The 26,480-nt window shown below is 36.0% G+C and overlaps 2 protein-coding genes and 1 long non-coding RNA gene across 6 annotated transcripts in view; 1 reads left to right on the top strand and 2 right to left on the bottom strand.

The window, feature by feature from the left end:
• LOC120413530 (dual specificity tyrosine-phosphorylation-regulated kinase 2) overlaps window positions 1–22,617 on the bottom strand; it is a 220,987-nt gene extending 198,370 nt beyond the window's left edge. The window contains exons 1-2 of one of the 2 annotated variants that reach the window (XR_005604955.2): window positions 22,357–22,617; window positions 17,067–17,147 (exon numbers count right to left, since the gene is read on the bottom strand). Coding sequence is in view for 1 of the 2 variants with exons in the window: in XM_039574404.2 (XP_039430338.1) it covers window positions 17,067–17,147; window positions 22,357–22,449 (174 nt within the window). In the remaining variant the exon portion in view is untranslated. The remainder of the gene's footprint in view (window positions 1–17,066; window positions 17,148–22,356) is intronic. The other variant, XM_039574404.2, reaches the window with a different exon arrangement.
• LOC128092990 (uncharacterized) lies at window positions 14,179–15,473 on the top strand. 3 transcript variants are annotated; one of them, XR_008212153.1, is made up of 4 exons: window positions 14,179–14,442; window positions 14,499–14,566; window positions 14,630–14,749; window positions 14,834–15,473. It is a non-coding gene; the product is annotated as an uncharacterized LOC128092990 (long non-coding RNA). The 3 variants fall into 3 exon arrangements; XR_008212151.1 differs by having other exon boundaries at window positions 14,499–14,749; XR_008212152.1 differs by having other exon boundaries at window positions 14,179–14,566.
• Window positions 22,618–22,746: 129 nt separating the features above from the next.
• The window catches only part of LOC120413529 (laminin subunit alpha-1), a 250,607-nt gene continuing 246,873 nt past the window's right edge, over window positions 22,747–26,480 (bottom strand). The window contains exon 20 of the mRNA XM_039574401.2: window positions 22,747–23,621. Within this exon, the coding sequence (XP_039430335.1) occupies window positions 23,476–23,621 (146 nt within the window). The 3' untranslated portion in view covers window positions 22,747–23,475. The remainder of the gene's footprint in view (window positions 23,622–26,480) is intronic.

Genomic DNA, 26,480 nt, shown 5'->3' with positions numbered 1-26,480 from the left:
TATTTTGTAAAATAAAATAAATGCAGCATCTAACATTTCAAGAATTTATTAATTTGATTTTCAAAAAAAAAAACATTCTAGCGAGGCATTTGCTCGCATTTTCTCAACATTACAAAATGAAGATTTCTCAGAAATTAAGCTTAAAAAAGATTTTTAATGATTGAATAATTTCAGATTTTATCTAAACAATTTCAGTTGTAATCTTCATAGTGCATGATGTTTACCGAGCTTTATTTATTTACTGTTTTATTTTTGTTTACACTATTGTTGAATAAAGTTACACTTATTTTTTATAGTTTTTGGTAGATCATATTTCGTGACATTTTTTAATCTGGTTAAATCATTGTACATCCATAAATTATTGCATGATACAAATTACCTTCATTTTTATACTATTTTCCCAAAGTTTGAGTATAGGGATTTTTTTTCCAATGTGATTTTTCAACTAGCCAAAGTTTGTCAAGATTATTATTTTCCTCTTGAAATCAAGAGAGTGAAACTAATGACTTTTCAGTATCAAGGTGGACTAGCTCATTCCTTTTTCAGGGCAGAGACCATCTACTTACAGGTAGTCGTAGACCAAAGCTACTGACTACTCATCACTCAGGGTCGGCATTTCTACTCAGCGATTCAAGTGAGACACGGATGAAATAAAAATCAAGAACCACAATTTTCTAATCAAAACGTGTATTTTCTGGGTAAGTGTAGGGTGTGGGTGTGTGTGGGGAATGTAAGGCACTTCAGGGGCAACGTACCGTTCAGCAGCTGGACTCGCAGCGAGGCTTCGCTGACTCCACTCCAATCCTCGAACGCCTTCGGCGTTCACCTGCTCCAAGGCCGGTCACAGGAGCGCCCTCGACTGTGCCGCCACGATCCCGTGGGGGGGGGGGATGTTCTTGAGCTGCTGGTTGGTCGTCGACTTCCGGATGGCTTGAGCTGCTGCTGGGTTTGGGCTGGAACGCAGAGGTAGGCCAGCGGGCGTTGCTGGGCCTACTTGCGGCAGGCGTCTTCCCTCAGTGGCGGATTCGGCAGCCCCAGAGTCCACTGTTTTGGGCGTGCCGAGAGGGGATAATCTCCTGGACGATTATGGCGCCGCGCGCCAGAGATTCGGGGTCGGTGTTTGACGAAAAACGTAGCCAACGGCTCCTGCGCACTCACAAGGCTAGGTTCACCGGATACCCGTGTGCCGTCGCGCCGACGGACTGGACTTCCGTTCGGGCACTTCCACTTCCGGAAGGCGAAGACGTACACAGCACAAAGGACGGTACTGGTACAAACGGACACGACTAAACACACGGACACCTGAATGGCAAAAGAGGCCGATGCTAAACATCGGCGGGCCAAGAAGACATTTTCCCGCTCGAATACCAAACGGGAGGGGAAAAGCTCCATTTTCTTTTCCACCCAATTCGAGTAGTCCTGCCCTATCGCTGTCAAGGACTATCTCGTTACAGCGGCACGAAAACCCTTCTACTGCCATGTATTGTGTGATGTTGTATGTACGGAATCAAGTAGAAAAGTGAAGGTTCGTTGAAGAATTGTAACCAACGGTTACAAGAGCTGCTCTCTAAAAATATCATTTTTTAATTTATCTACCTATTATGCAAAAAAAATCTTTATTTGAATTCTTCATTTTAATCCAATCCAATCACAAAATGACACTTTTCGAACACAATGATGGTCATTGCGATTTATTTCGATATTGAAACGTATGAGTCTTTTTCATGATATAAATCTGGTCTGCATTACATTGACATTTTAAGTTTATTTGAACCTCTGTAGGGACACTCAAAGTTTTAAAACATTGTTTCTCAGTGAAACAATGTTGATGAAAATTGATTGAAAATCCCTCACCCATGTAAGTATCCATACAATTTTGGCAGCTGCCTAAACAAAAATGGCACTAAATATTAAAAATACGAACTATTGAAGGAATTTTCTGATCAAAGTTGTAGGTATCGGTGAGGACATTCAAAAATTTTACCTAAATTTGGTACTTTCAAAATATTGGTTTGGAAAAGATCGGAAAATTTCACAAATGTTTAATTTTAATAGAAAATCGGACCAATCGTTACTGAGATAGAGAATTATCTTTTGATGCAAAATTATCGAAATAATCGTTTAAAAATCGATTTTTTTTCATTGATAATTTCCTACTATCAGCAGAACTATTTGTTTTGCTCCCTGATTTTTATTATTTTAAAGAAGGAGAGAGTGCTTTCATTTTTACGTAAATTTCAAATTTTTTGGAACAAAATCCAGATGGAGCAATATATTATTTAATGAAAATTTTGGATAAGAAATTATCTTTTTAATTTAATTATTCAAAGAAGATGATGAAGTTCCAATGTATTTTTACATGTGTTTTGCGTCACTATCATTCTTTTCATTATTTATGTTTAAAAGTCACTTATTTGATTATTCACATAAAACTAATGTTTGTATTTTATTTCAAATAAGAAATCCTTTTTTAAAGAACGAAGGTATATAACAAATATTTACATAGTCAAAATGCTATAAAACTGTTAAGTATATGTCTTATCACAATTTCAAATTTTTAAGTTGTTTATGTGAACCCATAACGTCATGATTCAAAATCCGGACACTTTTGATAAAGCTGGCAAAAATCAAGTAATAAGTTGGAAATGTAAAAATATCATCAGGATGTCATATAAACAGTCAGTTTTAAGAGAATGCATGTAAAATATGTCTTTTCTAACATTTTTTTAACATAATTTGATAATTAAAATTACTTGTTGTTCTTCGAATCCCGGACACTAATAAAAACGAAGTTGACTTTATAGCTGTCGGCCACCATTGCTAGTACCAACCACTAGTGTCTTCCTTTTTATCTGCAAGGACTTCGCCGCCCTGGGCTCCTAAGTGTATGAAAGTATGGCACGGAGCGACGGCGCCGAATACCCATATTTACACAAAGAATTTTAGAGCGCCCGCCGCGGGATTCGAACCAGCAACCTCTGGATTGTGAGCCAGTGCGCGGTCCGATTGATCCACACGGGCGGGACTACTACACTAATAAAAGCTGATTCAAAATCCGGACACTTTTGCTTCGAATTCCGAACACTCGATTTTGCTTTGCTCTACTGAAATGTTAGTGAATGGCATTCTTTAGGTCCCAAATAAGCTGTTTTCATCAAAACAAACGATATTTTACATAAAAAATTGCTAGAATTTAAGGAAATCAAAACCATAAATTTCTGCTTTGCCTTCCCGGTGCTTCGGACGCCTATGAAATATTTCAGTGAAATCTTTCGCATTTTAGGTAAACTTTTAAATTTATTTTATTGTTTGGCATGATGTTAGAATTCATCAAATAACACAGTTTTGACATTCATAATGCGAACTTATATCTAAATAATTGATAAAACAAGATGAGGTGTCCGGGTATCGAACGTCCAGTAATTCAAAACATGAAGTTATATGAAAAAACGTAAAATTACATTTTTTAAGGTGTAACACAAATAGAGAAAGTATTGTCAAACACTTTTTGAAACTACTTTTTCCAAAACACTTCTTTCAGTACTAGTTTTGTTGATAATTGTATAATAAAAAAAATATCCAACCCAAAAAGATGTATAAATATTAGGGTGGGTACGTTTTTCAAAAAGTTCTCGGATCAAGTCTTAGTATGGTTCCCCTTGTAGGGCATGCCCATAGGGACTTTCATGCCAAATATCAGCTCATTTGGTTGTAAACTGGCTGCGCGTATCAGTGTTAAAGTTAACATGGGAATTACTATGGGAAATTGGAACTTTTTGTTCAAACGCTCCTACAGGTCTGGGAAAATCACGCGCCAACTTCTGGTATGGTCAGGTCTATGGGGAATGGTCTGGAGAACACTTTTCCCGAAGAGAGCATATGGATTCGTTGTCCCTAAGCCTGGCGCATCGGCAAACAATCCGATGTCTCCGGAATCAACGGTTTTCCCTCAAAAAGCATCAAATTTTCCTTAGCATGCTATGAAAGCTTGATGAACACCGCGACGCCATACGTCAGGTAGCTACCACGTGGTTGAAATATTTGCGAAAAAATACAAATTTGCTATGCAAAGATTTTGAATTCGTCTAAATAATATCAGGATTACTCGAAATGATCATTTTCTCGTTAAAAGAAGGTTTGCAATTGAATATTCCAGCCGTTTCTCACCCACGTGGTAGCTACCTGACGTAAGGCGTCGCGGTGTTCATCAAGCTTTTATAGCATGCTAAGGAAAATTTGATGCTTTTTGAGGGAAAACCGTTGATTCCGAAGACATCGGATTGTTTGCCGATGCGCCAGGTCTAGGGACAACGAATCCATATGCTCTCTTCGGGAAAAGTGTTCTCCAGACCATTCCCCATAGACCTGACCATACCAGAAGTTGGCGCGTGATTTTCCCAGACCTGTAGGAGCGTTTGAACAAAAAGTTCCAATTTCCCATAGTAATTCCCATGTTAACTTTAACACTGATACGCGCAGCCAGTTTACAACCAAATGAGCTGATATTTGGCATGAAAGTCCCTATGGGCATGCCCTACAAGGGGAACCATACTAAAACTTGATCCGAGAACTTTTTGAAAAACGTACCCACCCTAATAAATATTAAAAAACAAGCCATAGTTTCAACATTTGCATGGAAAAAGTGTTTTAAAATGCTTTTTACACTAGTTCAGTTGTTTTGCAATCATTAGTTTTCAAAAGATGTACGATTTGACGAAAACAAAATTTTTTAGCGAAACAAAACTTTTGCGATAATAAACATCGATTTTTTTTTTTTAAATTTAATATATTTTTAAATTAACCCAAACATGCTAAACATGATTCTAAACGCAGGAGAATGTATTTGAAATTTATTTGAACCAATAAAATTGGCCTGATTAATATCTATTTCACAACAGTACATTTAAATTAAATACATTTTAGCTTTTTTAACACAAAAGTCTCGTAAAAACCTCAACCAAACCACAATATAACCCCTTAATGCACACAATACACACTCGTGTTCGTCGGGAGGTGAAAAGAGAGAAATAAACCCCGCGAAGAGTTGTTGGTAGTGAGGAAGGGGAGCATCGCATCACCCACCGATGACGCGACGTCGAAGCCAAAAAAGAAAAATAAAGCGCGTTATCGAAAACGTGTGCGCTCTCTGCTTGGTCGGAAAAGATGAGACAGAGAGAGCGAGCGAACGAGAGCATAACTACCATGAGAGTGAGGTTGGCAGAAAAAAAAACACAGCATGCGGAAAAACCGTGCAAACAGCGGCAGAGAGAGAGCATGTGCATTTTCCGAGAGAAAGAGAGAGCGCGAGCGAGATCGTGAAAATTATGTGCAGCATTATGCTCTGGCCATGGCGGTTCGAAACAGAGACGATGCAAAATGTTTGAACGAGTGTGTGTATGTGTGATTTGTCTGCGAGAGAGCAAAAAAAACACATGTGGTCAGAGAAAGAGAGTTACAACGTTTCGGCTGCTCTCTCATGCTTTGTCAGTGTAAATGTGATGGCCGGGTTTGTTTGGTAAACCCGAGCAGAAATGTTTGAAAATGAGCTTTTTAAAAGTGCTTGGTAACAATTAAAAAAGTATTTTTTTTTTCAAATCTAATTCTAATTCTAATCTAGTATGGATATCTTTAAGCAGTAGCGTATTATATCACGTTTTATCCCCTAATGCCAAATTTTAGTATTTTAAATGAATCAAAAAAAAATCATACAAATTGAACGTTTAGAGGTTATATCAAAACTAACAAAAATTTCGATATTGAATAAAAAACAATTTACACAAGAAGTAATCATCAATAAGCACAAAATAGAAGAATTGAAATTTATTTTTAAAAAACGTTTTGGGGTTTTTCGCTCAAATTCTTTCATAAATCAAACTAAAATTTTAAAAAATATTAAATAATTACATAATTAAATGCCCGCAAAATCAATCTACACCAACAACATCGCCAACTACAGCTATCCAAACTGCGAACATCGCTTAACTTCAATACCCTTGCAGAAAGTAAAACTAAGTTGCACGAATAATGTAAAATCAGAAAAAACCTTGGTACAGTCATGCCTCGGTTTAGCACCGCATATGGGGGATGCAAAACCGAGGCGTGCATAACCGAGGCACAGAGCTTATGGGATTTTGGCTATATGGGAGACATTGGCTTTAATCGTACAAAAAATCATGCGAACATCAAAAAATTATATTGTTTTGGAACCAGGATGATGTCAGCTATCCATTAGAATTATTATTTCATGAAAATTTTCACAAAAATACGTATTTTTCCTGTATTTCGAAAATGCATTTTTTTCTTTAAAGAATCCAAAAATATATTGTTATTGCAATATGGGTATCAAATGATCAGGTTTTTTTCATACATTTTGGATGTAATAACAACATTTTTAGAAAATACTTAAAATTTTCACAAAACTACGTCTTTTCGAAAAAATACTCAAAATTTCAATTTTTACAATATGGGTATCAAACGATCGGGATTTTTTCATACATTTCGAATGTAATAACAACATTTTAAGAAAATACCCCAATTTTCACAAAACTACATATTTTCGAATAAAATACTCAAAATTTCCAGTTTTACAATGTAAGTATCAAACGATCGGGATTTTTTCATAAATTTCGAATGTAAAAACAATATTCTTTGAAAATACTTACAATTTTTACAAAACTACGTATTTTCGAAAAAAAACTAAAAATTTCCGTTTTCACAATGTTAGTATCAAACGATCGGGATTTTTTCATACATTTCGAATGTAGTTACAATATTTTTTGAAAACACTTCAAATTTTCACAAAACTACATATTTTCGAAAAAATACTCAAACTTTCCGTTTTTACAATGTGAGTGTTAAACGTTCAGGATTTTTTCATTCATTTTGAATGTAATAACAATATTTTTTGAAAATACTAAAACAAAATCACAAAACTACGTATTTTCGAAAAAAAATTACTCAAAATTTCCGTTTTTACAATGTGGGTATCAAACGATCGGGATTTTTTCATACATTTCGAATGTAATAACAATATTCTTTGAGAATACCAAAAATTTTTACAAAACTACGTATTTTCGAAAAAATACTAAAAATTTCTGTTTTTACAATGTGGGTATCAAACGATCGGGATTTTTTCAAACATTTCGAACATTATTTAAAAAAATGAATATACTCAAAATTTTCACAAAACTACGTATTTTTGAAAAAAAATTTTGATTATTTGATACACATAATGTAAAAACTAAAATTTTGAAAAGTTTTACAAAAAAACGTAGTTTATTGAAAACATTGAGTATTTTCAAAAAATATTGTTATTACATTCGAAATGTATGAAAAAACCCCGATCGTTTGATTCCCTCGTTGTAAAAACGGAAATTTTGAGTATTTTTTTAATGAAAATACGTAGTTTTGTGATTTTTTTTGTATTTTCAAAAAATATTGTTAGTACATTCGAAATGTATGAAAAAATCCCGATTGTTTGATACCCACATTGTAAAAAAGGAAATTTTAAGTATTTTTTTCGAAAATACGTAGTTTTGTGGAAATTTGCAGTATTTTCAAAGAATATTGTTATTACATTCGAAATATATGAACAAATCCCGATCGTTCGATACCTACATTGTAAAAACGGAAATTTTGAGTATTTTCAAAGAATATTGTTATTACATTCGAAATATATGAACAAATCTCGATCGTTCGATACCTACATTGTAAAAACGGAAATTTTGAGTATTTTCTTCGAAAATACGTAGTTTTGTGAAAATTTTGATTATTTTCTTAAAATGTTGTTATTACATTCGAAATGTATGAAAAAATCCCGATCGTTTGATACCCATATTGTAAAGATTGAAATTTTGAGTATTTTTTTTTTCTTAAAAACGTAGTTTTGTGAAAATTTGGAGTATAATCTAAAGATGTTGTTATTACATCCGAAATGTATGAAAAAAACCTGATCATTTGATACCCATATTGCAATAACAATATATTTTTGGATTCTTTGGAGAAAACAAATGCATTTTCGAAATACAGGAAATATACGTATTATTGTGAAAATTTTCATGAAATAACAATTTTAAAGGATAACTGACATCATCCCGATTCCAAAACACTATAATTTTTTTATGTTTGCATGATTTTTAATACGCCAATGTCTCCCATATAGCCAAAATCCCATAAGCTCTGTGCTTCAGTTAAGCACTGGGCCGTGCTTAACCGAGGCAGCTGAACGGTGCAAAACCGAGGCATGACTGTACCTCAGGTGTGAGAACACTGCGAGACTTGCTCGATACATTTAAATTGATTAGCTTTCGGGCATCTCGATTCTTAAAATGTTGATAAAATATCATCAATTTTAATTTCAAACAAATTGTTTAAAGCTGATCAGAATTATCTTCAAATCATCCAAGTCAGCCCACCCAAGTGTGTGCAATATGAATTTTAATGCTGGATAATACATTTTCAACCAATGCAGTGCAGTGTTAGGTGAATCTTTTCTTTTTAGTTTACGTTGAACATATAATGCAGAGAACGCATGACCTCTATTCATTCAATAGTCAAAGAAAAAATCCTTCAAATATTTGCAACTATTGGTGCGGACACACACGTGGATAAACCCAGTTCCACTGCACGATGCCACATGTTCAGGACACCAGACTGTCCGCGCCATTGATTTACAAGGTTGGCCCTTTCTACACTCGAAGCTGAACGTGAACTTTTGTGGCAATTCAATTAGACGTAATTTCCTTGTTGACGAAAGAAACATCAATCGTCAGGTTGTCCTTTTTTGCACGAGGAAGTAACATTGTTGCTTTGCCTAGCGAGACAGAGGTTTCAGTCCGCGTGCAATATCAGCGTGACCAGTCCAGGCAAACACGCGCCTTAAGCATAAGTTGAGCTCAGATTGGCGGTCTCGTGTCCCAGAGTATGATTCGGGAAACCTTATAAGGTTCTGTGCGCGGGGAAACCTCGCGTAAATCTCGACGTTGCAGGCAAAGCCATTTTCGAGCTTCCAAAGCCCAAAGGGTCGTCCACCGTTGAATTAGCCAAAGATTAAGGCGACCCGGTGATTATCGGCTTGTTCTAGCTGGTTGCGGAAGCTGAGCAATAAATTTACGGATTTTGTTGTTTTTGCTCGGCGTTGGTACTAAACAACCAATAATACTCATTACCATGTTGTCTGGGGCACGTTTCTCATGCACGACTTGCCGGCCGGACCCGGGGATTGCCTTTACAGTTAATCACCCCGGATTGGGTGTTTGCTCGCCGCAATTGGAGATGGAGCTTGTAATTTGCGCTGCTTACCGTTTTTTTACAAGATCTACAAATTTATTACTCACTGCGAAAAGTGTGGCGGAATTACATTGGCTGAGTACCACAATAGAACTTTTGCCTTTTACAGTAAGTCTCGAGGTTTAAGCAACGGCTTCCTGTCTGTTGTTATAATAATCGTGTAATTGTCACGTGGTTCGTGGTTGCTCGTGAGCTTCAAGAACTAACAGATGATGAGCAAAACTTGAAGATTATCCAAGAACTAAGAAAATATGCAAGTAATTTTCTACTATTTCCCAAAAAACGACAAATTATTTAAATAACATTAAAAATAATTTGATCAATTTTAAGTGAGGGTAAGCAATAGACCCAATTTTTTTTAATTTTAATTTTTCTCATGTTTAAAAAGTGTTTTTGAGCAACTTCCGTTCTACGAAAATTTTACTTCTCTGGTTTTATGTGTATCTTGTTTTGTTTTTAGTATTTTAATCATATCATTCATATTTTTAGAGTCACTTTTTTTTTGGCTTGTTTGTCTCATTTTCTGCTATCGAATGACACCATTATCATTCAAATTAAAAAAAAACGTCTGAGACATTACAAACAATACTGCATAATTCTTTTTACTTATAATAATGGAAATGGGTAATTCTCCGCCAACTCACACAGCAGTTGCCCCGACCCCTCTTCGATTTGCGTGAAACATTGTCCCAATGAGTAACTTTTGTCCCTGATCACGAATCCGAGGTCCGTTTTTTGATATCTCGTGACGGAGGGGTGGTACGACCCCTTCCATTTTTGAACATGCGAAAAAAGAGATGTTTTTCACTAATTTGCAGCCTGAAACGGTGATGAGATCGAAATTTGGTGTCAAAGGGATTTTTATGTAAAATTAGACGCCCGATTTGATGGCGTACTCAGAATTCCGAAAAACGTAATTTCCATCGAAAAAACACTAAAAAAGTTGAAAAACTCTGCCATTTTCCGTTACTCGACTGTAAATTTTTTTTGGAACATGCCATTTTATGGGAAATTTAATGTACTTTTTGAATCTACGGGTTCATTTTTTCATTTAGAACATTTTATTTCATTTTTTTCGTGTTTTTTTCTAACTTTGACGAGTTATTTTTTAGAGTGTAACAGTGTTCTACAAAAATGTAGAGCAGACAATTACAAAAATTTTGATATACAATCATAAACATCACGAGTTATGGCGAATTTACAAAAAAAATCCCATAAATGACATGTTCCAAAAATTTTTACAGTCGAGTAACGTAAAAAGGGAGAATTTTTAGAACTTTTTTAGTGATTTTTTTTTTCGATGAAAAATACGTTTTTTAGGAATTCTGAGTATGCCATTAAATTGGGCGTCTAATTTTACATAAAAGTCCCTTTGTGTGTGTGTGTGTGTGTGTGTGTGGTCCAATCCAATACCCGCTAACCGGTAGCGATATTATGGGAAAGTATAGTTTTGTATCAGATTTTGTATATGCCGTAATTTTACATAAAAGTCCCTTTGACACCAAATTTCTATCTCATCACCGTTTCAGGCTGAGAATTACCCATATCGAAAGTAGAAAATGGTGGGTTTTTTGGGTGAGACTTATAAAACATCAATTTTCCTCAAGACATGAATGCCATAAAAGTGGTAAAATGTCTAATCAAATCTAATCTAATCGAACACAAGCGCAGCCAGTCCAAAGAAAGCATCCTGGAAGAACTTGTGGTTAGATTACGCTCCAAGTTCTTTCTTGTCAATATTAATTATTGCAGTTAGAGCGTCCAATTTCCCGTCCCGGGAAAAAAATTCCCGGGAATTCCCGGGATTTCCCGAAAAAAAATATTTCCCGTTTCCCGGGAAATTTGTAAATTTCCCGGGAATTCCCGAAATTCAAGCGGAAGTATACATTTTCTCAACTTTCTGGTACATTTTTTAAACTTTCAAAAAAAATCTAAATAAAAAAACTTATTTTAATAAATTCAATTTACTGTTCTTATTGAACTTATCAGTTCGTCTAAAAATTTTATGTCAAGATTTATTTCAGATGATAATAATTTCTGTAGCATTCACAACTAGGTATAGATCTTGTATGTTATTATGAATAAACTTACGATATTAAAAATAAACTATTAAAATTTTGGTAAGCTTTTTAAGCAAAAATTCTTGTTATATCATTTGAAAATAAGGTAACTCTTCCCGCCAAGATCAAAATTGATTTTTTTTGTTTTGTTTCCCATTACCAAATTATTAGGTTAATTTGTTCAAAAGTATTCGAGAAATTACAGTCAAAAGTTAAAAATTTATAGAGCACTTGAGCTACACTCAAAAAAATGAGTTCGCGTAAACGTGAACAGAGCTCATGCCAACGGGAACCAGGAAGAAAACTGTTCACTTTCATGGTGCAATGCACTATAAAAGTTGAATAGTTTTCTTCCTGGTTCCCGTTGGCATGAGCTCTGTTCACGTTTACGCGAACTCATTTTTTTAGCGTACCAAGGGCGTAAAGTTTAAATCTGAAACTACTAAACAACTTTTTTTTTCTATGAAAATTCTTTTTACCGAAGTCTTTTATTAGGCCGAATCATTAAAAATATCATTAAAAAACTACTTCAAAAAATGTAAACATATTTCAAATACTCGCTCCAAACATTTGAAAACTGGAAGTTGTAATTACATAAAAATGGTATTTCGAGTGAATAGCAGATTTTTAAGGTAAATTCAATGCTTATATATTTATTCATGAGATTAATCCAGTAAGATTTGTTCTGAATAAAATATTTGCCATGAAAAACATATACCTGGCTATTTCTTATCAATACAAAATACTAATCATTATATTTTGAGCGAACGAATTTAGAAAATTTATATATTTTCCTGAAGTTGTATTTTTTTTACAAGCAGCCAAGGCATTAAGTGAACCTTACACATACTCTGACCATTAGAATTGCTATTTAATACTATTTTGTTGCAAAATATTGACCAAAACCAGGATCAGAACAATTTTCGATTAATTTAGAATTTCCCGGGAATTCCCGGGAAATTTGTTGAAAATTTCCCGTTTCCCGGGAATTTTGTAACCCCGGGAAATTGGACGCTCTAATTGCAGTACACTTGAGTATTGCGTATTGCAAAAATTAAAGCGGCCAGGCCTACTGCGTTGCATTAACCGCAGAGACAGATTCTGTGAACGGAGCAAATTTCACAAAATCAACAGGGGAGGAAGGATGCGTGGACATACCGTACCAAACGCTCCGGATCAGTTGTGGTTGGGTGTGTTAGTGTAATTTTGGCAAATAATAATATTTGTATGGAGTGAGGGCGAGAGGGCGGGGGGAGAAAATTGGGTTTGGAGAAAGGGAAGGGTTATAGGGATATATCATTTAATTAATAGAATTTAATATCGTATTTATAAGGGAAAAATCATCTGTTAAATAATGATTAATGAAAAGGAATGATCTCACCAAATTAGGATTCTTCAGCTCAAGCTATCAAAAAATGCCACTTGATTCGCAATACTTTAGAGACTTCTGGACTTGATCAGCTAATGACGGACGGTAAATTCTAGCTGCTGGAAGAGCATCTGGGACAGGAATGATGGCATCTTCATGATTACAACCAACTGATGGACTGGTGATCCTGCCGTTCTTTCCTTTTAACTTGGTCGAGCATATTTGGCAATCACTGGTACTTGCCATCACCAAAAATGTGGACCGAATCTTCGTAGTTTAACACGAAAGGAAGTAAATCGTTTTAAGGGAATTAATCGGGAAACGCAAGAGCTGTCCCAATTTTTAGCACCGTAAAATTTTCACATCCGATCTCACGCACGGCTACTTCGATCTCCCATAAAAGTGGTAAAATGTCTATAATAAAAAAATCAATTTTCCTGTTTTTGAACCTTTGCATGGCAATATCTCAGCAACTAAAGGTCGTAACAACAAAGTTCAAAGAACAAAATATAGAGAATTTTCTAATCTTTTCAAAAAAAAAATTCAAAGGTGGCCAAATATGTGCACTAATTGCACACCAAAAAGTGACATCTTTGGCCACTCTGGAACCGATTCCGGAAAATCTGCAGATTGTATGCAAAAAGTTACCTAAAATCAAATTTTGATCACAGGAGGCTGAATTAACAAAAAAGCTAAAACGTCAACAATCGAAAGAAAAAGCAGAGCGAAGTTTGGCGGGTTAAGCTTGTTAAGAAAAAAAAAAGAAACAGTGTTTTTAAGCAAATCAAGTTTAAGTGACAAAAAGTTAAATTAAAAATCACCAAAATTTATTTTACCGTATATAATTTTTTTCAGTGTAGTCCTTATTCATACCTACAACTTTGCCGAATACACCAAATCGATCAAAAAATTCCTTCAAAAGATACAGATTTTTGAAGTTTCATACATCACCAAAAAAGTTGTGACCTGACCTCATCCTTGTCTTGTTCAGGTTTGACAATCGTCGGTCGCTACCTCATCTTCCCCTAATCGAGCGGATTAACAAATACACGCCGTAGGCTATTGTATTCAGTACTCTCAAACAACAGCACAACAATACAAAACAGTTCCAGATCAGATCGTTCGCGCTGGCCAAACGCGCGATCGATCTTCTTAACCTGAAGATTACCACTACACCCGTGACTTGCAACACCACGCGTGAGATAATTTTATTACAGTGGACTCTCTCGTTATCGATATTGAAGGGACCGTCGAGAGAGGGAGTTATCAAATTATAGAACGAAAAATCAAAGCAATCTTCTTGAAGGGACTGAAAATTTTATTGACAGCAGGAGCAATATTGATATCGAGAAGATCGACAGCCAGAGAGTCCACTGTATCTCTTCCCTGACCAACCAAGGAGAACTGCACATAATCTTGACCATATCAATTTGTACCAAATATCACCACTTACAACTGACCGCGAGGAGGAACCCTGTGGCCGATCTACCATTTCTCTTTATGGCACCGAATTCCGCTCACGCTCTCAAAACGATCAGCACGAAGGGTCACCAAGACTTGACCGTCAGACCTGATAAAACTCTTGACCCAATCTGCGACCACTATCAGTGGTTGGTTAATTATCAAGCAGGCGATACCGTACGAGCGTAAAAACAAAAGTGTTCAACACCAAAGTGCTACAGAAGTAATTTTGTGAAATTTCATCATTAATTGCGCCTGACCAACGTAAGCTGGTGATCCCGCTGTACTAGTGGTTTGTTCTAACAAGAATATTTCTCCAGGACACAGCACAAAGGCTGATTTCTGGGATCTAGTGACGCGTTAACCCAAGAAGCGCAGTTGCGAGCAGGTCTGATAGAGCAATAAAAGCTTAGTGCAAATGACTAAAATGGTTCTTATTCCGTGCGTTTAGAGCGAGGTCAAGTGAGGCTAGGCTGCGGCCGGAGCCGTACACCGCACAGCCCGTCTACGTCTACAAAATGGCTGGGCCGCGTGTGAGGATGCTGTAAACCCTGATCGGGTAAAGAGATCGGTAAGAGTCGAGCAAAATGGTGGATTTGAGGGTCAAAGTGTGCATTGTGTGATACTAAGGGTGTTTTTCTTGGACCTGGCGCAGGCCCTTCTTCTTTCTTCTTGTATTATTCCCACCATACAATGGACCTGCACAAACAAACTTCTGATGGACGTCGCCGGAACGGATGTCCGCCGAACTGGAGACGCCGGTTGGCACGCGAGCGCCCTCGAGGCCGATCGAAGGCCGGGCTGACGCGGTTGCCAGGCTGCCGTTGAAGCTGGGTTGCCATGGGTGCCGGAAGTGGCACAAAGGCGGCGCACACCTTCGTGGGATACACTTTCACACTACTCTGACACTCACACACCTTAGATTTAACCATTAATCCTTAGATTTAGTTTTGGCCGGCGCATTCGCCTTCTTTTTTTGGCCGGTTTTTGGCATATTGCCCCATTTTCACGATGATCATCCAAAAAGTTGAATATATTTGATTACAAAAGCGCTGAATTTTTCCTATTTCTTAAATAAAATTGCCGCAAGGCGGCGTGATGAGTTCTAACAGTAATTGTGATTTGTATTTTCTAATTTTTTCGGTTTTGGGCGATGACAAGGGGTGAATTTCGAAGGATCTTCAACCAGCGAACGCGAACCTCTCCAACTCGGGGCTGTGGATAAGGAGCAGCGCAATTCTGGTGAGTTGGTAATTCTTTTGTTGTACAGTATTCATGCTTCATATTGGTTAGCTGGTGACAAAGTTTCAGCCTGATTAAAAAATACAACAAAAATCTAATGACCGAAATCTGAGAGAATTGCTAAACTGTAATAAAAGAGTAGTACACAAAGAAATTTACAACATTTTTTGAACAACATGTTTGAAAAACATGAATTTTGTTTTCAAGTATCTAGAATTATATTTTAATAACATTTGTTTCACAGTTATTTTCATAACTGCTTTCCAAATTTAACTTTCAAAATCGCTAAACGCTCCTCTTCGCATGGCTTCCCCTCCGACTAATTCTACGACAGTGTCCACAGACATAACTGCTTTTAAGTTTGATGGCACGTATTACATCGTCAGTGACAGTGAGGAGATTACATGGCTCTTTGTCATGAACACGAGGAGCTCAAGTTTGGCCGAGATTTGATCGCCGGTAATTAATTAAAGTGAAAGAGTGTGTGGTGGTGATGCTTTAATCAGTACCCCGTTTGTTTGGATTTTGATTGTGGTTTTGCGGGTGAAAAAGAAAATCGCACTTTTTTTAAATTGACCTGTTACACGAACAGGTGTTACCTCAATCGGCGTCATCGCCAAAATAATGCAACAGGTGATGAATTATTAATCGTTTTAATCGACACAATTACTTTGGTGTTACACTTGTGATGGTTAGGTTTTATTTTTGGCAGCGTAATATCACAGAAAAATAAAACGTCGTTTCTTTAATGGGTGAACAGTGTTTAGCCAGGACAAAAATCGATACAACTGTAAACAAATTAGTTACGTTCATCCCGTAATGGTTCAACCCTTTCCGTCGACAAAACAAAGCAAAAAACCGCCATCGAAACAAGTATAAAAAGAATTATTGCAGTTGTTTGCAAAGTTTTCCTCTCCGTATATATTTTGTATGGTACAGTATGGTGGCGGCCATCAAAAAGTCAAAGTTCACCGGATGACAAAGTTGCCCAGCGTCGTAGGTTCTCGGTAGTGTTTGGATTTTATGGGGTTAACTTTGTCTCAAAGTTAATCATTTATTGCCTCGAACTAGCTTGGAGGCCATTTCTCAAAGGAAGCAACGCTATGTGAACGTGATTGGACTGTTTGTTTTAATGTAGAATGAAGTTGAATATGATTAAATTTATCTGGTTTTCCAAGATTCCAGTAAATCTTTAGTGACTGTTAATTGTTGTAGTTCCAACAATTCTATAGAAACTTAACTTAACGCAAGATTTGCTCGATAGCTCAATGTCACCAAAGACGAACGACTTTCCACCACAATAAAATTAATGCATTCATCAAGTCATCGAGGCAGGGGGCTTAATATGGCAAATAAGGAAGTGCACGATCGATGATCACCGCGCTGAAAACAATAAAACCCCTCTCAGCAGAATGTCGTCCTCAAGTCGGTGTGTAATCGCCGATAAATCGTCTGCCTCTGTTGAGCTTCCGAAGTTCAAAACTAGTGGGCGATTCGAAGATTTGATCAAGTGCAGCCCAGACAGCCAGACCTGCCGTCGTCGTCTGAGAACTGTGTTTTATTTTGTCTGGAATGATCTGCACAATGCAAATGACCCGCACCCGCGATCATTAACCGACGCGAGAGTGTCTCAAGGGAATGCTTACCTTGGTGCAAAGTGCACAATTGGTGTGCTTTGGCGGGATGCAGCTCGCGACGATGCGGTTGAGCGTGAACTCCAGGAAGGCCTGAATTGGGGGTGAAAGAAAATGAATTGAATTTATTTGGAATAAAACAGCATGATTTGTCCTTAAAGATTATAACTATTATTTATAAAATTATTATGTAAAATAATGTGTACATGTTCAACTTAAGGGGAAGCAGAAAGTTTTGGGTCACCAGAAACACGTGCACTTTGATTTTATTTTTTTTAAATATTGAACTGGGCCGATTGTTGAAATTTTGTTAGTCGATGTAATAAATTTCAGAAATATACAAGAGAGGACAAAAAATAAAAAATAGAAAGAAATATTTTGTTCTGAAAATTATTGTAAAAAAATATTTTTTTCTGTTTCGAACCTTTGGTTGCAGAGATATTACCTGAGAATAAAAATTACTAAAAAAAAAAATCAATTATCAGCCGATGATATCTTGAAAGGATAAAATCCTCCATCCTTCTGAATGGTTTTATAAATACCGTAAACCGGGGTGACTTTGAGAGGATTTCAATTTGTTTTTAGAATATTTTCCAACAGGTTAGTGTTTTCTCAAGATTTTTATTTTTAAAACATGTACTGGAGTAGGCCACACAAAGTCCATGCACTTTTTTGGAAAAAAAAGGTTTTTCAAGAGTGTTTAGAAAAATAGTTACGTTCAAAATTCTTAGTTTAAATTCCGGGGAGACTTTGATAGTCATAATTTTTCTTGCTAAAATCATATTTAATAAGTTCAAACTTTATTTGTACGTTAAATGTACCATCACTAAAGTAGCTGATAAAGTTTTTAAGAAAAAAATCAATGATTATATTTAGTTAACTAAGTTTATAAGCTTTTTAACAAAATACATATAAATTTCAGGTAAAATTGTTAAAAAGACGGGATTTGGCGTGAAATTTGTAAAAGCTGGTTTTGTTTAAAAAATTACTGATTTATATTGTATTTTATACTGAATTCGAAGCACAAATCAAAAGTTTTTACATTTTTCATGAAATTTGTTCAACTGAAATTGCCTAAAAATTTGGAGATTTTTTCAATAGTGTTTGACAAACACATATTATTTATTATTTAAAAACTTATTCACCCTTCTTCGAGTGGAAAATTGTCCAAAGAATCCGAAAATGAGTTCCGTTTTCCAATTCAAAATCATTGTCATTGAAAAAATCATGACACTTTGAGAAGTTTAAAATAGTGACTTTCATCAACATTTTCCCAAATAACTAACTTTTTAAACTTTTCAAAATTTTATGAAAAGTTCTTTTAAGGTACTTTGAACACTTCTCTACCACGGTCAGTATGATTTTAAACAATTACGCACGTATTTTAATTGTACATACTCTTCATTTTGCGGAAAAATCGCAAACCTATCAAAGTCACCCCGGCTATCAAAATCACCCCGTTTTACGGTGCTTCTGCTTAAATATTTCTTTTAAAGTATTGCCTAAAAATCCAAGATATTGATTTATTATTGTTTTTAAATGAAGTAAGAATTTTATTTTTCTGACATCTGGGGAAAATCAAGGCACAAGGGGTGAATTGAGACAGCATTTTTTAACATCTTTTGCACAATAGTTTGAATAGGGGGCAAACAATTTTTTTTCTTAGAGCTTCAAAATGTTATGGAAATTAAGTACAATCAGCTGAATCAATTTCAAATGCATTCCCCTGCGTTAAAAATAAGTTTTAGCATGTTTGGAATGATTAGAAAATCTTTTGAATTTTTGAAAATAAATGATTTTTTGTATCGCAAATTTTTGTTTTGTTTTTTTTTTCTTTGAAATTTTTTTTATGTCGAATCTCACAATTTTTGAAAACTAATCATTGCAAAACAACTGAACTAGTGTGAAATGCATTTTAAAACACTTTTTGCATTCAAATGTTGAGACTATTCCCGCCACCCAGGCTCTCACAAATCGTAGTTTAATTAAATCAGGCTCATATTTGAGAATAAAACTTTCTGCTGAAAGAGTAGCTTTGGTTATGAACGTTCCCTGGCAAAGTTATCCATAAAAGTTTGATTTTGGGGTGTAAAAGTAAATAATGGGAAAAAATACATTTTCGCTCAAAGGGTAGCATAAACACAAAAACAAATATTTCTTCAAATAAAAATCGTCGTTTCATAGGGTATCAGTTGGTCTACAATCAGGGTTACCAGGTCAAAATTTGTAAAATCTGGCAAAGTATCGATAAAAAATCTGGAAAAATCTGGCAGACGAAAATCTAACAAATCACAATGGTGAAGATAAGGGAGGATATTAATGAATTTAAAAGTTTGCAGAATTCAGATGTTTCACTGTTTTTTAAGGCCTAATAAAAGTTATAATGTATTTTTTATTTGAGAAAAACACTTTCTAATATTTTTGATTCTGAATTCAAATCTTATATTTTATTCAAAAAGTTGAACAAAATGGGCATAACGTGAAAATTCAAGCAAAATCTGTCAATATCTGGCACTGAGAAGGATGAATCTTTGTTCTGGCTGACATTTGAAAAATCTGGCATTCCCAGATTTATCTGGCAACCTGGCAAACCTGTCTACAATAAAATTTTATTAGATTTGACCAAATTTTTTAATATACCCAGAACCCAGGGCAGTCTCATTGTTCCCCTCTAATTTCAGCCCATGGGTAACAATAAACTCTTCGAAATCTATGGGAATATCCAGGAACTTTAAATGAAACTAATTGTTGGCCCATTGATGAGTTTCAACTGTGTTTAACCATAGTTATAAAGTTAATTGATATAAATGTAAGGATTTTGTAAAATGTATACATATTAGTAAACTTTTGGAAATTAAAGTTTTAAGCTGGCAAAATTGTGTTTTTCTGGTTTAACTAGAAAAGCATTGATTTTCATCTCATTGTTCCCCACCTGTTCCATTGTTCCTGAAAAGTGTGTCTACAATGAGACAGTTGAATAACTATAGCTGTAGAGGTCGGATCGATCTCATATTTTGGTCAATGTCAGAACATTTTTACAGAATGAACATTCAACAAAATCTCATTCAAAAAAGCTGCTGTAGAAAAAACAAAAACCATTTAACGGTGCACATCAATCAGAGCGTGTGTGGGACAAACTTGTTTTGCGTTTTTCTCAGCATGCTGTTTTTGCATATGGGACATTTATGCGAACATGGGCAGTTTAGTATCTTCAAAACTACGGGCACTATCGACATATTTTTTTATTCATCCCCTAAAGTACTATCCACAAAGCAATTTACAACAAGGTTTGACTAATTCTACAATCCCGTTGTTGCAAGATTGGGTACGTAAGTTTGACAATTTTAGAATAATAAGACAACAACTTGCTTCGTTGCTGTGCACCCTTAATGTTAAAAATATACAAAAAAAATGAATTTGCGCTCGGCGAGAAGGCGTTCAACGTTTCCCTACTGAAAACTGTTTACAAATTAAGCTACTGTCCTATTTATAAATTATTTCTTAGAAGTTTTATCTGCTATGTTTGGGAAATCGCCAAAAAGATATGAAATCAGTCCATCCATCCATCTAATCAGTTTTTAATTTCTATCAAAAATCAAAACAATTTGTGAGCATTGGATTAACCTTATTTTGCAACATTTAAAGCTTTAAAAAATTGTTTGTTATTTTTTATGTTTTTTTTTTTTTCAAAAAATCAACTTATTAAAGTCACCTTTTGTGTAAATGCTAAGCTAACGGTATGACTTATTCTTGATTGAATGGATCAACATTAATACAAAATTATGGCTTACATTCTCAGATCAAATCATGTTACAAAAATTCAATGTCACTGAGATATTATTTTCAAATTATAAAATGAGTGGTACTTTGTAGCCGCAACAGGCGTATTTCCTTATTTATAAACTGAAAAAAATGCTGCGGTTATTGTCAAACAATATTTTGTAAGAGAAAATCTTCTGTTCAAACATATTTCAGAACAGTTTGCATTTTACAGTTTAAAATTTGGATATATTATGTCAAAACTACCAGCAGAATCAATCTTGAATAAAAGCCCAAATATTTCTAATCTAATCTAATCTAATCGAACACAAGCGCAGCCAGTCCGAAGAAAGCATCCTGGAAGAACTTGCGGTTAGATTACGCCTCAAGTCCTTTCTTGTCTATATTAATATTTGCAGTACATCCGAGTAACCCCAAAAATGTACAGCAGAAATTAAAACGGCCAGGCCTACTGCGTTGCATTAACCGCAGAGACAGATTCGGAGAACGGATCACATTTCACAGAATCAACAGGGGAGGTAGGATGCGTGGACATACCGTACCAAACGCTCCGAATCAGTTAGGTGTGGTGTGTAAGTGTAAATTGGCAAATAATTATATTTTTAGGAGGGAAGCGGAATTGGGCAATTGAAGTTGGGGAAAATGGGAATTGGGAAAATGGGAATTGGGAAAGGGATAATGGGGAAGGGATAGAAGGGTTATTTAATTTATAATATCATAATATAGGGGAATATAATAATTTAACAACTTATGATGGACAGCTCTCACCAAGAAACAGCAAATCTTTAACATAAAGCTCAAATCTTCAAAAGTCGCCGCAAGGTGGTATCCCGATCGTCAGATTCCAGGTTCTTCTCAGGATCGTTTGACGTGAACACTTTCACTGTAGCACTGAGTATGTCCGCTCCCAACCAGTATTTCTCCATAGTTCGGTGGTTCTAAAAAAGAAGTTGCACTTAAGGCCTGTTTTGAAAACTGTAGAAAATCTTATCACAAGAAAATGTGAACTTTTTGCAAATCAATTGAAAAACGCCAACTTTTAAATTCTCTAGGAGCATTTCGAACAATAAAGGCCCAAATATTTCTAATTAAATTTAGTAAAAGCATTTTTCAGATTCTAAAAGGAAAAAAATTGCGAATATAATTTTTTTATTGAAATTTTAAATAAATGATTGTAAACATCTATAATTTTATGTGATGGGGTCATTTCCTGACATTTTTTGTTTATTTGGACCACAAACTGGAAACTTCTCGAGAATGTTAGGTAAAAAGTCCTTTAGTAACCAAAAAAAAGGTTCACCTGTGATGAATAACAATAATAATAATAAGCTTAAAATAGATGCATTCCTAATTCCCGTTTTTTCTCTGCACATGACATTCCTACCTCCCCCACATTTAAAACTCACGTTGTGCCCTTCTCCACAACAAAGCCGAAACCAAAACAAAACACAACAAACCCGAGGCCCAACCACGTGACCGCCGGTGGCGCGGCCGGAAAAGAAACATTTTCCTACGTACTCACCACCACAAATATCACGCGCTCTCGCCAGCTATCCCAGCACTGCCGAAGGTACGCAGAATAACCGGCAAAGAGTTCGCCCTTGGCACACTCCATCGATCACGGAATGGGAGAATGTTTTTAACTGCTTATGATTTGTAATTAGTCGATCATTTGTTACTACCACTTGCCACATGGAGTTAACAGTTGATTATTTAAAATTTAAATTGAGTGGCAAAAGCGCCTATGTTTAGACTATTTAAAATCAATCCAATTTAAACACCGCGTTCACAGTAGAAACCGTGCTCACGAGGATACAGTCCACGAATGACTGGCACGAGAAAGCTTTCCTTCCGCCGGGTTCCTCTTTTCCCGGGGACATCGACATAGCGCCAGTTGAAGAACTATTTGTGGCAAAGTGTGATATTTTAAAGATTGAGTTTTGTTTATAAACGAGCATTTATATTTTTTTCTTTGATTCATTTCACAGAAACATTTAGTTACATACTCTTCACTTACTTGTCTATACACCTTTAATGTCTCAACGTAAAGTAGGATGGAAGATGAATAATTTACATTAGTTGGAACATAGTTGTTAAAAAAGTTTGTTAAATAATTTGTTAAATACGTTAACTATTTGTATGGCAGCATATTGATTTCGTTATCTTACTGTTAAGCAACAGGAATTGTTTGAGTGTGCCCTATAAAGAAATTACATTTACTAAGCTAACTTGGCAGTACTTTTCTCTTTACACTAATCGACCGAATAAATACTTATAAAGTTACTCAACTGTGTTTATTTGTGTGACTCGAATGCAATTTTTACACTTCCACTAAGAACACATTGCGCAGCGCTGCTGAAGCACTCTTTCTACATTAAAAACGAATAAAATCGGTGGTCTGTACGCATTCTGGCAGCAACCAACATTCAAAGCACTGAAACATTGAAAAAGAAGGAAAAAGCCTCGCGAAGCTTTCTAAGTAATAAAACAACTCGAAACATAAACATTATTTGGTATCCCATAGTGTGTGAATTGGTGTGTGTGTAGTGTAAGTGTGTCGTTCAAGCGTATTCGAACAATGATCTAGTCTATTTACAAGTTTTGTGTGTGTGTGTGTTTGTGATGAAGATCGTCCGCTTCACTAGTTGACGGCTAAACATTCGCTCAGCAGCACGTTGTGCAGCGCGTCCATGTCGGTCCAGTCCTTGCGCTCGTTCCGAATCACCACGTTGCGGATGCAACCTTTGAAGTTCTCCCGCAGGAGCAGCGTGCCACTGGGAGCGGTGTCTGGAAGGATAGAGGGATGACAGTTATTAGAAATAATTATTTAAAAAACGTTACTTAATCCACCCTTAGGTGGTTGGCGCCTTCCTCACATTTAAAGAGTGCTATCCAAAATGCAAAAGTGCGTAAATAACACTTAAGTACTTATAACTTTTGATAGGGTTGTCAGATCTTCAATGTTTTGGACGCGTTAGAAAGGTCTTTTGAATACCTATCCAACGATAGGTCGTATGAGAGATCCGGACAGCATTTTCATCAAAATATCTGAGATCCGGCCTCGAAAAGGTGCTTAAAGAACACTTAAGTGCTTATAACTTTTGATAGGGTTGTCAGTTCTTCAATGTTTTGGATGCGTTAGAAAGGTCTTTTGAATACCTATCCAACAATAGGTCGCATGAGAGATCCGGACAACATTTTCATCAAAATATCTGAGATCTGGCCTCGAAAAAGTGCGTAAATAACACTTAAGAGCTTATAACTTTTGATAGGGTTGTCAGATTTTTAATGTTTTGGACGCATTGGAAAGCTCTTTTGAAAACCTTTCTAAAAATGTATAGCATGACGGGTTTTCTTACAAAAACCACCCTTTTTACAATCTTCCGGACTTTTGTCAAAATTGTTTTTTTTAGCATAACTATTGAAGTACTTAACTAAACTGCATAATTTTTAATAGCGACTTATGGGACCCCAAGACGGATCGAATGAGGCCAAAACGGACAAAATCGGTTCAGCCAATGTCGAGATAATCGAGTGACAATTTTTTGATCAACATCCCACCACACACACAGACATTTGCTCAGAATTTGATTATGAGTCGATAGGTATACATAAAAATGGGTCTAGGAGGTCTAATTGAGAAGTTCATTTTTCGAGTGATTTTATAGCCTTTCCTCAGTAAAGTGAGGAAGGCAAAAAAGGCATAAAAAAAATCAAATTATCCGCTCTACAGCATTGCCTTGGCGTTCTCGATTGCGAGATTCCTACTCGAAACTAGGTGTCCGAAGACTTGATTATTGTTGAGGCAATTGCAAACCTCTTTTTACCCCTAAGCTTCCATCCACCCCGGGATTCGAACTGACGACCTTTGGATTGTGAGTCCAACTGTCTACCAGCGACTCCACCGAGGCAGGACCCAGGGAGACGACTCCTACACCTAGACTGAGCTAACGACCTAACCTCTAGGTTAGACCGGAGCCAACATTTACTTCCCTGTCCGACGGAAGGCGTGATCAGACAAATCTCGTCTCAAAATTTGCCACCGAGACCTTCTGGGATCAAACCCAGGCCGACTGGGTGAGAGGCAACCACGCTTACCCCTACACCACGGTCCCGGCTAAAAAAAGGCATATTTTATTATTTAAAATGAAAATCGCAACAACAAAAAAATGTTGGCATTTGGCAGCTTAGCTAAATATTAGTATTTCAGAAAACAGGTCATTTTCTTAGTCCAAGAAAGATAATGTAACCTTTGTTTTTCGCAACAAATATCCAAACAATTTATAATAATATGCAAAAATCTACATTTTAGGAAAGTATTTATAGAACTATTATATTAAGGGCAGCGCGACTAAGAGGGTTAAAGTTGCCAGAAATATTTGAATAAACAACAAAAACCGTAAAATTTTGATTAGGTGCGAGAGCAGCAATCTTTAAGCATTTTAAAAATAAAATTCTCGTCCATATCCATCTCTGCAAATACTGCTGTTGAACGACTCGTGCTGAAAAAAAAAAATTGCGACTTGTTGCATAATAGTACTTTATGCAACAAGTTGCAAAAAGAAGATTTTTTCAGCACAAGTCGTAAATTTATCCAACGAAGTTCGCCGAGTTGGATGAACCAGGTGGTGCGGAAAACCTATTTTTTCCATACAACGACGAGTTCCATACAACATTTTTTCAATTTTGTAGATCAAATGTCTATATGTTTAGTCAATCCACCAGTCAGTACAGTCCAGATGTCAAGGCTCGATTATCCGAAGGCTTTGGAAAAATTTCATGTTGATCGAATCATCGGATAATCGAATCACGAAAAAAAAATTTTGTTCGTTGTCCAATTTTTGATTGTCGAGCATTAGTATGACCCTGGGTGCTGAATAGTGTGGCTTTTGAGGACTTGGAGTTGAAGTCAAGAAATTTTAAGAAAGTTAAAGGCCAGATCGTTATTTTTTAATAATTACGAATGGATCAGGAAATGCTGCCGGTTTCCAAAATCAGCCAGGGAATTTATCCATGACTTCGCAGAATGACACTCTCGCTTCAGTTTTTAGCTTGGTGATGAATAGAGAGAATGCGTAACGTGATTATCGAATGATCCCACTTTGTTTACATCAACAAAGAAGGAGGCTGTTCAAGCACAAGCATGACTTTTTTCTTGCTGGTAAATGAGCTGTTTTATAATCAGTAGTGTGTGTTTTATTTTGTCTAGTTTTTGACTTTTTTCGCTGGAAAATTTTCGCGTTTCGATTGGTTAGAATTTTCTTTTTTACGGGTGACGAAGAACTGCGGCGAGAGTGTCATACTGCGATTTCGCAGATAAATACCCTGGCAGATTTTGGAATCCTGCAGCTAGTCCAGCGAAAATAACATCGCTAATTCTAGAGAGGGTGATCCAACAAATAGAGAAGATTTTCAATCAACCAGGTTTTCAAACGGAATCCAATAATAAAGACAGCCGCATGGACTCTATCAACAACATTCATTCATAATTATAAAAAATGACGTTCTCGCCTTCCACTTTCTTAAAATTTCTTGACTTTTTCATTCTTGCAAAAAAAAGATTTTTTAATGATCGATAACAATACTCTCTACTTTTGGGGAACAGTAAATTGGTTCCACTTTGACAGTTCAAAATTGAGGCCGCTT

The sequence above is a fragment of the Culex pipiens genome, chromosome 2 (genome assembly GCF_016801865.2).
Source record: "Culex pipiens pallens isolate TS chromosome 2, TS_CPP_V2, whole genome shotgun sequence".
NCBI lineage: Eukaryota > Metazoa > Arthropoda > Insecta > Diptera > Culicidae > Culex > Culex pipiens.
The sequence above is the reverse complement of the archived record's forward strand: the minus strand, read 5'-3'. Positions and strand labels throughout refer to the sequence as shown.